General features: G+C 48.9%; 3 protein-coding genes across 4 annotated transcripts; all 3 read right to left on the reverse strand.

Annotated features, from left to right (window-relative positions):
- Nucleotides 1–950: 950 nt before the first annotated feature.
- Nucleotides 951–4189, reverse strand: LOC108157692 (retinol dehydrogenase 14). Of its 2 annotated transcripts, XM_017289861.2 has the most exons (4): nt 4018–4084; nt 3210–3351; nt 1910–2048; nt 951–1843 (listed from the first exon to the last, which is right to left on the reverse strand). In XM_017289861.2, exons 2-4 carry the CDS (start codon nt 3348–3350, stop codon nt 1113–1115), a joined length of 1011 nt encoding a protein of 336 aa, XP_017145350.1. In that variant the 5' UTR covers nt 3351; nt 4018–4084; the 3' UTR covers nt 951–1112. The 2 variants fall into 2 exon arrangements, with proteins under 2 accessions (XP_017145350.1, XP_017145351.1); XM_017289862.2 differs by lacking the exon at nt 3210–3351 and having other exon boundaries at nt 4018–4189.
- A 1511-nt stretch (nt 4190–5700) lies between these two features.
- Nucleotides 5701–9120, reverse strand: LOC108157705. The gene is made up of 3 exons (XM_017289875.2): nt 8765–9120; nt 8377–8700; nt 5701–8309 (listed from the first exon to the last, which is right to left on the reverse strand). Exons 1-3 carry the CDS (start codon nt 9088–9090, stop codon nt 6023–6025), a joined length of 2937 nt encoding a protein of 978 aa, XP_017145364.2. The 5' UTR covers nt 9091–9120; the 3' UTR covers nt 5701–6022.
- Nucleotides 9121–9586: 466 nt separating this feature from the next.
- Nucleotides 9587–12458, reverse strand: LOC108154383 (V-type proton ATPase 116 kDa subunit a). Its single transcript, XM_017284647.2, is given in 4 exon segments — nt 9587–10015; nt 10083–11301; nt 11304–12185; nt 12244–12458. Coding segments are annotated over 4 exon segments (2523 nt in total). The 5' UTR covers nt 12397–12458; the 3' UTR covers nt 9587–9746.
- Nucleotides 12459–13089: the final 631 nt, after the last annotated feature.

Genomic DNA, 13089 nt, shown 5'->3' on the forward strand with positions numbered 1-13089 from the left:
CATGGTATACCTTTTGGCGGAAGTGCCCATATGACGTTCTAAACGCGGTGAGCCTCGGATGCAGGAGGATCATTCAAGCATATTCTGAAATTAGTCAGAAGAAGCTAGCATCTACATCCCCAAGCGATTAATGGTAGTCTTATAACACTAGGAAACCAACTCTCCCTTTTTTTACGTTTCAAATCAAACCGACTTTTTCGAACAGATTTGGGGCTTACAAATTTTGTAATTAGAAAAACACTGAGCCTGGGGAGCCGAACGGTATATGGGTCTATCGATACATTTTTACAAATGATACCTTAAGCGTAACCATTTATTTTTTCGTATTTACCGAAGATTGAAAGTCAAAATTTTGAAAAAAAAAAAAAAATATAAATGTTTACTTTGAAAGCTTGATACTTCCGAGTCGGTAAGCTGAAGCTACAAAGTGTTTCGGTCTGATTTATAGTTGCATTCATCAGCTTTTCAAAATTTTAAAGTTCAGCACAAACAGATTCAAGATAGCTACGTAAAAAACATAAAAAATACAAAAAGAACATAGAAAAAAAACCATACTCCATTAAAACATTTTTAATCCCCAAATCTATCAGAAGAAGTCGGTTTGGTTCAAAGCATTATTATGCTGTTGCATAGCGTAATTGCAAAAATACTTATACGTCTGTAATGGTCGCGTATTCATATTACGTATTCTGTACATGTTGGCGTCTGCTTCTCCAGCTTATTACTGCCATAATACGTAGTCTTCTTTCAAAGCTAACCTGTTCATTTCAAAATACTAAATATAATCCTAACCACTACATTGAAATAATTACCGATGGAATGTATGATTGTATAGAGCTATACATAGGGACATCCACTGGCTTGTTTTCTTTATCCATTGAATACTTTTGAATACCTTGAACCTTGGCCTTTGATTTATGTCGAACAAGTACTCTTCATTTCGTCACAAATCCAGTTGAATATTTATACAGAACTTTATTTTATTAAATGAAAAACTTAGGCTACATTGAACTCCCCCTTAATTACAAAAAATCAAATCAGCTGAATGGGCATACGTGGAAAGAATCTATTGCTATGCATTTGCAGACGTAGGTGCTGGAGCCCATGCCAGCTTAGATCTTGGGATCCTGGGGCGTTATCTTGGCGATCTTGAGGGACTCCTCCCAGATCTTGCGGCCCTTCTCCTCGTCGAGGGCGGCGGCATTGAGGGTGGCCTCCTTGCAGTCCATGAAGTACTTGCCGTTAACGTTAGCCACCTCATCGGACGTGGCCAAGTAGATGGTGGTCTGGGCACCAGCCTTGGTGGTCTTGAAAAAGCCCTTCGTGATGGCCATCATTGGCAGGTTAAGGGGGAACGGCACGTTGCGCCAAATGCCCGAGTCGATCATGCCCGGATGCAAGAAGTTCACGGTCACCCTGGTGCCCTCCAGGCGCTTGGCCAGCTCGCGGGCAAAGTAGATGTTGGCGAACTTGGAAACGTAGTAGAGGTAGGCGGCAGGGAAGCTGCCCACGGGGTTAAGCTTGTTGAGATTGACCGACGACAGGCGGTACAGCTCCGAGGCCACAATGACAATGCGAGCTGGGGCGCTCTTCTTCAGCAAATCGATGAGGAGGTGGGTCAGCAGGAAGGGTCCGTAATGATTGGTGGCCATGGTCAGCTCTACGCCGTCCTCGCTGGTTTGGCCGCGGAAGGCCAGTGCCATGCCGGCGTTGTGGATGAGCACGTCTATCTTGGACTCCGTCTTCACGATGTCGGCGGCGAACTCGCGCACCGACTTTTGGGAGCCCAGATCTAGCTTCTTGACCACGATCTTGTTGTTGTTCGTCTCCTTGACGATTTCATCTGTCGATTGGTAAGCATCTCTTCGTAAAGAACTTGATTCTACATATTATTTTTAGATTGACTTACCCTTGACTGCATTTGCCGTCTCCAGGTTCCTGCAGGCCATAATGATGCGTGCTCCGCGACCAGCCAGATCCTTGGCGGTCTCCTTGCCAATTCCGCTGTTGGCGCCAGTGATGATAACAGTTTTGCCCTCCATTTTTGTCTGTAAACGATGTCAAAAGTCAATCAGTTAATATGGGACCGGCACTGGGACTGTGATGGAATCAACAAGGTCTAGGGCGGGTCTGAACAATCTAAACAGCAACAATTATCAAAATAATCACAGTCTCTGACTTGAATGAGGGTTTCGAACGGATAGTAGGTGTATCTTTTTGTTTTCATACCCATTAACGGCGCTTTTAATTACACCCCAGTGGGAAACCCGAGAGCTGAGAGCTCAGAACTTTCCGCTGACTCAAGTTCTCTAATCTGGTAATCGAGACGCAGATGCAATGCATAATATACTGGCGAACAGGTGGTAACTGTATCTATGAGATAAAACTTGTGAGTAAATTACACACCTCTCTCTGCACCCAAGAGATGTGACGTACTCGCATCTGTCCCAGGTACATATGTACTGAAATATATGCACATATAAGTTGGCGCGTCACAGCGGGCAAGGCAATTACAAAATTGCACAGAGATTCGTGGAGAATGCGGTTAAGATTGTTTGGATTGCTTACAGATCGAATAGCCGAGTTCCAGATAGAGGCTCTGCTAAACTCTGATAAATTCCATAATCGGAGATCTTTGATCATTGATATCGTTATAGATATATCAGTTTTCCTAATAATACTATGTTTATTATCGAAGATAATCCAAAAGCTATAGTTATAGTAGTTATGGAATGATAACTAATTAAGAATATTGAAACCAGTTCATGTGTCAAGCAACGATTCACTCCGAAACATTAGGCAAAACAACCCCATTGAACTCAGTTTCATGGGGGCTTTTCCACATTTAAAGCCATTTTCCTCAGCTACATGGGTAAATGGTATAGATATGCATGTGTGTGTAGATATTTAATATGCAGAAAACTCGAATTTTCACAATCTATCTTAAGCATTTAATCCCCATCTGTGTAAGTCTTAGTCTCAGCGTTCCTATGAACGATAGTTTCGCACACTGGTCTGAGTATGGAGCCCCTGCCCTGAATACAGAATCTCAAAAGAATTTCAAACGGAAGTGGCTGGGACACAAAGTCCAAGTCCAAGTCATGTCACGATTTGAACGATCGGGGCTGTTTTTGGGGGAGTTTGGGCTGGCTGTTTTGGCTTTTTGGATATGTGGGAGCTTAGAGGGGGGGAGGGGGTGGTTGCGTTACCTCGGTGAAACAACGTCCCGCCGTAATGCGCAAGTAGAAGCGAATGCTCATCAGGGTGGCCGCAATGGCCGCCGAGAGTGTCAGGAGAAAGATGTCGCGCACATAGTGCTCGGTTGGCAACCAACCGAAGACGAAACCCATCCTATAAATATGATGGCGTGTTATCTATTTGTGACAATATGGAAATCAGTTTATATAATACTTAGTTTTGAGGCAACACAGGCCAGACGACGACGGACACGACTCTCTTAAGGTAACCCCAAAACCCAAACCAGTTTGTCTTTGGATTATTTGGATTTTTTTCGGTTTACCGGTCCGGTTCGTCTGGACCCAGACATCTATCAGTTTTACAATAGCTATGAAATCGATTTGTAATGTCGAAATTTACACTTTCACTTTCACACATGTGCGTAATTATTATGGCTTATTATTACGTATTTTTAACGCTGTCTGTAGCCGAAATCAAAGTTCATTGGCGTCCAAACGAAAGAAGTTGGGTAAGAAGAGAGAAAGAAAGTCTGAAATTTCATGTTGTGGAGTGGAGTCGAGTTGTGTTTTCGTTTGAGTCGCTTTTGGTGTTGTGTTTTTCCCTGTCCACGTCACAAAAGATTTCTTCAAGACTGGCTCTGGTTACGCTCTCGTGCGCCGCTCGCTCCCCTTCCAGTGCGCCCAGGCACCCCGCCCCGTCCCTGAGTGCAGTCTCAGCCAGGCCGAGAAAGAGAACTGACCCGTTTTAGTGTCTTGTTGGCTGAATTTGGCCCAGAAGATCACTTGGCCAGAGCTCACGACAAGTTTAATGAACACTCACCTGTTTAGGTCCGGACTGATCTATAGTCTGCTGCAACTGCTTGTGGCCTGCACTTTGGACTAGCTCTAGCTTCGGGGAGCGGTACTGATTGGAACGGAACTCTGGGGATCCACACTGAAATACTGAAACAACCTTCGCCTTGAACGCTCGCTCTGAGACTGACGGATCGGAGCCGAGGCTGCGGATCGGATCGTCTCCACTTATTGGTATTGTTATAGTCGCTATGATAGTTGCTTTCGCTGCTCTTTCCTCTGTGGTTGTTGTTGCTGGCTGTCGCCGTGTTGGCCATGGCAACAGGTTGGCCGGCCCGGCGGAACAACTTAAAGCTTTGATTCAACGCCGCTTCTGTGGCGGAGAGTCGCTTCTCTGTGGATCTTCTTTGTGCCCGTCTTCGGCCAGGCCAGTCGGTCGGCTCTCCCAGTGGGGTCGCGAAGAGCGGCCTTAAAAAGAGCCAAGGTGAGCGAGCCTCAACGGCGGAGAGAGAGAGAGAGAGCTCAAAAGAGCCAGACAGAAGCGGGCCCTCTGGCGAGAGCTTTTGCAAGCTTGGAAAACCTCTTGGATAATTACGTATGAATTATGTTGAAAATAATGAGGAATGTGTCAATTAAAAATGGTAATAACCGTGAGTACTCGAGTATCACAGAATGAAACGCAGATAGAGAAAAATAGAAGGCGAGATTGAGAAAAATCTGGTAAAACTCACTGAAAATGTATACAAATAATCCAAACAAGCGCATTTAAACTTTATTTTAGACACAGAAAGACCTGCCCCGTAGCCGTAGACTGTGAGGTGCATGACCAGTGCTCTCCAGGCCCCATCAACACAGACAGACCTCATCTATCGACAAACAGAATTTGTTTTGATATTGCACTATGTATTGCATTTTTTCCAAATTTTGAACAGGTACAAGAATTCTGTTGATTGACAATTTGGAATTCTGAAGTGGAAAACTTGAAAATGGAAGGGAATCCTGATAATGGTAATAATTGCTCTCACTCTGCACAAGGCAAGGAAATGCACAACTGAAATAAGTACGAGCGGGAACGTTGCGAGTGACATTATAATAACAGTACAATTATATTTAAGCGCCGGAATTGGTATCGGAGCCCAAGATTGCCGCATACTCTCTCAAACTCTCTCAGCGATCTCTCTCAAGTTTGCTCGCATTTGTCATGAAAGATGGGAAAAACATGGAGAGAAAGAGTGGAACCACCGACCGATAGTTGTGTAATGATGTAAATTCTTGCACTTTGTTTATCCCACATTTTAAAATATTTTATCGTTTAAATTTTTCCACTGCTTCTGTCTATATCTATCTTATCTTGATCCAAGATGTAGCTATATTGACTGGCCTGAACAGGAATATGTATACTTTATAAGGTCGGAAATGCTACCTTCTCTTTGAGTATCGAATATAAGAACCCAGTACGGATGTAAGATCATAGCAATCTAGACGTCTGACGACCAATAAATCACATTACCCACACATTTACCAATACACACAGCTTAGAAGCAGTAATTCTTCCTATATTAAATATCAATCTTATTAGATTTAGAAATCCCATCTATTCCATCTATTAGTACATTCTTTTCCATACTTTTTCTAACATACGTTCGATACATAGAATATTCTTCGGACATACTTGAATGGCATGGCAGTTGGGATAAAGCGAAATAATATGTTAACTTTATAGTACATTTTAATTGTTTTGTTTCGTGTACAGTGGCATAGTATCTTCGATCTTCGAACAATATAAAAAGCCGATCGACCTAGCAAAAGCTTAATCAAAGCTCACCTAGTTCTCCGGCTTGTTGCTGCGTTTTTATTTGAAATAGATAATTACGGTTCCATTATCTAGAAAAATAGAATTCCACTAAGGTTGTTTAGATGGTAATGTACATAAATACATATTTACACTAATTACTAAGTTCACTCTACACTTAATTTCAATTCCAATCTTCGAATACAAATAAACCACTTCAAGGACTCCTTTCGATCGCGTATTAATCGATGGAGTTACCGCTGACGCTCAAGGCAGGCCGAGATGGACCGGTTTCGGTGTCCAGGTGCTTGGTGAGAGTGTTGTACCACTCGCTCATGTGCCGCGAAACGATGTTCATGAAGCGGGAGACCTTCGACTTGACCGTCGACACCAGGGTGTCGGAGAGCGATGTCTTGCGGCTGGTTGTCGGGGTTCTGGTCTTGCTGATTCTCATGATTTTTGAATCTTTGGGGGGCTCCGTGGACTGTTCTGAAGTTGACTCCTCCACCGGCTGATCCACCTTGTATTCGTAAAAGGCGTAACGTCCCAGGGGCAGCATATCGTCCCTATCCATTTTGTCGATAGCATTGGAGCGCACCTCGTCGTCTGAATGATCGACGGAGAGTGCGCGTCGCCGGCGCAGAGAGGGCATCTCCCACCAGGACGTGATGCTCTCGTCCGCCTTTTGGGTCAGCCGCTTAGGCTTTGGCACCGGTACTAGCGCATCCTTGGTCCCAAAATATTTCTGGTTAGTCGGTTTTTTAGCTGGCACAGCCTCGAGGGAGCTCTCCTGAGCATGCTCATCGTCCAACGGGAGCTCATGCTTGTGGATGTGGCTGAGGAAGTTCTTCCCCAGTTCTCGCTGCGCCTGCAGGAAGTCGTTGGCTACATGCCCCATCTTCGCGGGACGACGCTTGACTAGAGGCTCCACCTCCTCCTCAGGCTCTTCCTGCGGCATGGACATCGTCTTGCTTATGCTGGCCTTGCTAGAGAAGGGTTCGGGAAAGAGCAAAGAGTTAAGGGTGGCCCCGAGGCTCAACCGTTTGCTCTGCTTGGGAGCGGGTAGGGCCTCGAAGAACTCCGTAGGAAGTAGTCGCAGCTTTCCACGCCCCTCAGCCCTCTCCTGCTCCGGCATCGGCGCCTGCTCCCTATCCTGCTCGGGTTCTGTATCCTCTAGAGATCGTTGGATAATTTTGAGTTGTGTCTTGGACTTGGGCTTGTACTTCCTGTAGACAACTGGCTCCGCATCTTGCTCACTCTCCTCCCCATCCACCGACTCGATGTGGCGCAGAAGGACATCGCCCTCGGGCAGGCGGGTGTAGGACGGCGGCTCCTCAGTCTGTTCGCCGAGCTTCTTGAAGAACTTCTCCTCGTCGAACTCATCGAAGTCGAACAGTGGCTTGGCCTTGCGCTCGGGCTTTCGGATCTCGGTGATCTTCTTGGTCAGCGCCGTCTTCTTTCCGTGCCGGTTGTAGAAGTAGGGACCGCCATAGTTGGCGGCACTGCGCCTGCCGCGTCGCTTGGCCACGTCGCGGGTCTGTTCCAGCACCTGGTGCAGCCAGGCCATGGCCTCGTGGGGTCTTACCTGCTGACTGGCTGCCTCCTTGTGCGCCTCTCGCTTGGCAGGAGCCAACGCTGTGGGCTGGTTGAACGGCTGCAGCAACTGGTCCAGCAGGGAGTCCGTTTCCTGTTTGTCCAGCACGAATCGGCGGTTCCGGTTGATGGTGCTCTGCAGGGATCCTCTCGAGACGGCCGTCTCTTCGATCAGACGCTGGAGCAGTCGGTCCGCGGAGCTGTAGCGATTGGAGCGGCGTGCCTCCGTCGATGCCTCGCCGCTGGCGTCGCCAGTCTCGATCTCGGTGAACTGGCAGTGCTCCAGGTCGGCCGTGGGCAGGACCCAGAAGCCCACCGACATGCTCGGCGTGATCAGCTGTAAGGGCTTGCTGGCATCGTTGGCCTTGATCAGGGGCCGCAGAGTGGAGTTAAGGGTCAGCCTCACATTATTCAGCTGCACGCGACCATCCAGACCGGAGAGGACATACTGCCAGATCTCGCTGCTGGCGAGGCGTGTCATGCTCCTGACAGTGATCGTCATGGGCTGGTCCTCCGTGTTGACCACCATGAAGGCCAATCCCCCGGAGACGGCATTGGCGCAGTGCGTGTAGAGCTTGTTGCTGGGAGCGAAGAGGTTCAGCGGCCTGGCCGGGAACACCCGTGAACCCATGACCTTCTTGAACAACGCCGTCACATACAGTGAGAAGGTGGGGCGCTCAAAGTCTACGAGGGACATCCTCTTGAAGATCACATCAAAGCCGCTGCTGGCCGCATCTCCCAGGGTCTGGGCCCAGCGTAGAGCATCCGTGGTCTCGTCACCTAGCAGTCGCTTGCTGATGGCCTGGGCCGAGGAGGACCGCTCCTCGGGCAGAGTCAGCCACAGAGGGACGCGCAGCTGCTGAAGGGCCCTCAGAGCCGGATCACTGTCGTAGATGTAGCTTCCCAGGCTGGACTGCGGAAGCATATTAGCAGGCCTGATAGAGTAAGGGAAGGGAAAGAATTAGGATCGGTTCTATGGGAACCTTCAATGGGAAGACTCACTGCGTCCAGCCAAAGGCTGCATTCAAGTCCTTGGACATGTCCACGTATCTACGCGTCTCTTCCGCACTGCTGCCCGCGGAGATGTCTGCGCCCATCACCCGCCAGTCGTCCACGTACGGCTTGAAGGTGTCCGTCATCAGCTTGAGGGTGCGCAGCTCCTGCACGTAGTCCTTGGCCCGCGAGGTGCCAAAGTCCGTGCCCAGCTGCCAGATGCAGTCCGTGATGCCCACCATGTAGGAGCTGTTGAGTATCTTCAGGGTGTGCATCGAGTCCCACTCGTCCGGGGCATACGGCACGGGGATGATCATGGTCCAGTTAACAGCACTTAAAGACGGGAAAAAGATACTTCCATGGGAGTCCCGAGTCGGAGCGCTAGCCACAAACTTACCGCGTCCAGCGATTGAAGCCCTTCCATATGATCTTTGTGGGATTGCGCAGGCGGGTGGGTGCATTGGTGGCAAAGTAGAAGTCGCCCACGAACTTGATGTGAGCATCGCCCAGCAGAGTGGCCATGCTGGTTACGGCCTTCCTGTTCTTCCCGTCCAGGGCATCGTACAGATCCTCCGGACGCACGGCGAAGCTCACAAACTTCTCGTTCACGTCGTTGTACGGACGATTCACGTGAAGCTGGACCAGGGTGTCCGCCCTGCAGACAACCAGCAAGGAGCACAGCAGCACAGCCAAATGAAGACACCGCATTTCCACGTATAGCATAAGAGAGACCTTTCCGGAGCTCGTTTGGCCCACAACTGGCCAGAGCTGCGCTCTGGTCCAAGCTAAATAACCTCGAGCGGGGCGACATTCGCGGGAAATAGTTTCGGATTCCGCAGCTGTGGCTCCACCAATTCCACTGAAATCTGCGGCCCTCGGCAAGAATTTTCCGCTGAGCTCTGCCCTCAATGCGCCGAGATGACCTTTTTACGCTTCGAGACCGTAACCAAAACCGAAACCCGAACCCAAACCCAAACCAAAAAACCAAACACGTCGCTGAAGTGGGCCGCCAAATGAAAGAACAATTTTTATTAATGGGTTCTATTCGGTGACCTAATAAGGTTACGGTTATATTGGCCAGACCTTCCTAATCGTCCTCGATCACGGTCAAAATAAATACAAAGGTGATGGGAGTACCTGGAATACCTGTTTCAAATAGGTGTTTTCTTGCTAAAAGTATAAAAGTCAGGGTCTCACTTCTTTGAAGTTACTTAACTTACTACTACTGAAGTACTTCTTTGCAAATTTCAATGTTTTTACTATCGGAAAGGCCTTTCTCTGTGCATTGCAGAATCAATTAAGTCTAGGAAGTTCTAGAATACATCGTTTAATAATGGATTATATATGTGGAACCATTATGCTTTGGGTTGCACTGCATTTTAGTCATCCTCCTCCGGTTTCAACAGATATTTGAAGCTGAAAGGCGTGTATGGGTTTCCGGTTCCCATGAAGAACTTGCTCATGAACTCCACCCAGTGAAGACGAAGGGTGTGCAAGAAGGCGGACAGGCCCTCCATCACGACCATTATAGAAATCGTGAAGAACGCCCAAATGGCGAAGACGAGGAAGATCGCAATGGAGCCTACAAAGCCTAATGGAAACGACAGTATTTTCATCAGCACCATTTCCCACAGCACCAGTGAGAGTTCTGCAAGGGATTCGAAGATAAAGACCCAATCCTTGCTTGAAATATGAATGAGAATGGGTTAACTTACGAGAATGAGCCAAGGACAGGGCCCAGAGACGGAGATAGGAAGCCGTGTGAGAGACGGTACTCAGGATGTACTCGATGGTGTGGATAGCCTGGTGTATCCAGATCTCGCTCATGGGCTCGTCCTCCTCCTCGCTATGGTCGACCGACACCTGGGACTCGGCCACCTCAGGCTAAAGAAGATCACTATTAGAGCTAAGAATATCCTCCAGTCTAGAGCTAATTGAACAGACCTTGTTCCGGCGTTTATACTTGATATAGAGTGGCTTACCGACCAGGATCCAGGGTATGCAGATCAGGGCCAGCGCGAGGAAAGTCGTCTCCAGCTCCCTCTGAACGGGGAACATGCTTACCTCGCAGCCCGGCATAGCGACTTCCTTCTTGAACATCACCATGTCGATGAACATGATCAGAACGGAGGGGGCACAGCCTGGAGTGTTGGCCAGGATATCGCTGGTGGCACTGTACTTGACCCACTTGTAGAACATCATGAAGCACATGTACCCGAACATCAGCAGCAGGAAAAGCACCTGCGGCACGAACTGCAGTAAAATGTCGGAGTAGTTCTTGAAGTGCACAAAGTTCTCAACAGACAGGCAGATGCCAAAGGTCATATGCAACACTGCGAAGATAATCGACAACTTCATCTTGTACGTATTGAAGAAGATGATCTTATTGGCTGCCGACTGCCACACGGGATCGATTCCCATGGGGTAGACTCCGCGAGTGGCGACCGCGGGGTCCAACTGGACACTCGGACTGGGCAGCCCTGGGCCCATATGGGGCACGAGCCAGTGCGAACCGAACACATTTATCGATTTCGAGAACAGGTCGTTGTAGTGGAAGCCCGTGTACATGGCGAACAGCCCCATCAGAAGGATTATGTAGCGACCCGCAAAGAATATGTTCCATATCTCTCCCCATCGATTCTTGCCAAAGCGCCGTTCGTCCACGATCATCCAGAGACCGACCAGGAATAGAATGAAGCCGTGGCCCATGTCGCCAAACATCACTGCGAACCGGAAGGGAAAGGTGATGCAGGTGAATAGGCCCGGGTTCACCTCCCGGTAGCTGGCAAAACCGTAGGCATCGATCAAGTTCTGGAAGCCGCGCGTGAACTTATTGGTGCGGAAATATGTAGGTGGCTCTCCTTTGGTGTCAATTACGTTGATAAAGGAGCGAACAGTGCTGGCCACCTTGTCCGATCCCTCGGCGAGGGCCGGACCAGCTCCACCAGCTCCAGTTCCCGCTTGGGCACCCAGGCCTCGCCAATCAAGCACTTGTTGCCCAGATCCACGTTGAACAGGTTCAGGGTGTGGTAAATGGCCTTCATTTTCTTGACCATGATCGACCACTGGGGTAGCTGATTCCCCAAACCTGTCAGCACGCAGGTTCGGTGGTCCTTTGTTCTTCCCATGATGGTACCGAGGTCGTCCAGGCGCGTGCGCACACTCTTCACCATCTCCATGCGCTCCGCGTGCGAGCTGGGACAGGGATACATGTGGGCGTGGAAGCCGGTGCACACCTTGCGAATGCGGGCCTGCAGCTGGTCGCCCTGAAAGAAGACCACGAAGACGCTCTTGTGCAGGACGCTGCCCGTGCGAGGGTCCGTTAGGGGCACGTCCACTTCTGAGAGACGGACTAAGACGTTGCCGCGAGAGATGCGCCAGAGCATGCGCTCGAAGGCGTATTCCCTTTCCCGATCGATGACGCCAGCCACGAAACCCAGAGCTCCGTTTGACTTCTCCGGATCCTGGTGGGTGCCGCGTTTGTTCAGGTCGAAGTTGTGCGACTCCTGGTCCGAGAAGAACTGGTCCGTCCGCTCCAGCACTTGGATCATCTCTGTCAGCTCGAGGTAGCTGGTCTGCAGGCTTACGTTGTTGGCGGCCAACTCCATGACCTCCGTCTCCGTCTTCTCCAGGTGCGTCTCCAGCTCGATAATGTCGCAGGGCCTCGGAGCAGGCGGGAAATCGTCGATCAGGTCGATTGCCTTGTGCCCGTCCTTCACCAGCTCGACGGTCACATAGCGGATCTTGCGCTCCAGCTCATCGCAGCGACGCACCTCCGCGATGAACTTTTTCTGCTGGACGGGGACGCTCCCATTGATCTAGAGGAAAAAGGCCCACTGAGGTCACATCCACGTCACATCCCTGTCCTGCACTCACGTCTCGAAATTGGACGCATCCCACCTCGCCCAACACGGAAATGATGTCGTAGGCGGCCTCCGGCTGCAGAAACATCTGCACCAGGCACATCTTCTCGCTGCGGAAGATGCTGTCGGTCTCCTGTTGGGAGCCGAAACTCCACCATTCTGGCATTTTTACAAATTATTAATATCCTTTTTGTGAGAGACAAGTAAGTACCGTTCGCACCGATCCAACCGATCGCCACCGAAAAACTGTTTGACCTGGTCAAGTGACGGCGACGAGGAAGGTTCTTGGGCACGGGTAGAAAAAGTACAACTTTGCAGGTTTATCATCAGCTGATGGTGTGCATTAAAAAGCAATTGCTTGATAGTTAAAAGCCCGTTTCAATTGGGTAACAATCCACCCACCATACCTATCAATGGTATTCAGATAACGCTTTACTGAAGGAGAGACCTTACCCATGAATGAGTTTACATCATCAGTATTGTTACGTTTCTACGGCTCGTATTTTCCGGATTGGGAATATTAAAATAGGGAGTATATGTGTTATTGGATTCGTTGCAATATCTATACCCAAGAAAGTTCTTCCTTTCCGACCTAAATATTCTACATACATATATTAGTGATATGTGAGATGATTGCAAGGTAGGCGTACACCCATTCTCGAGATCTCACTCCTTCTTTCGTCCCGAAGAATAGCTGTGCATCGTCGATGAAAGAGATTGAAGATATAGCACCAAAAGAGATGTGCCGAATACACCCCCTAATCCATATTTAAATAAGCGATTGGCATTTTTAGATCTTGTTAACATAGCCGAACAAATTTAACTTCAATTGTGATCTTCATCCTTGATCTGATTCAGT

The sequence above is a fragment of the Drosophila miranda genome, chromosome 2, assembly GCF_003369915.1.
Source record: "Drosophila miranda strain MSH22 chromosome 2, D.miranda_PacBio2.1, whole genome shotgun sequence".
Taxonomy (NCBI): domain Eukaryota; kingdom Metazoa; phylum Arthropoda; class Insecta; order Diptera; family Drosophilidae; genus Drosophila; species Drosophila miranda.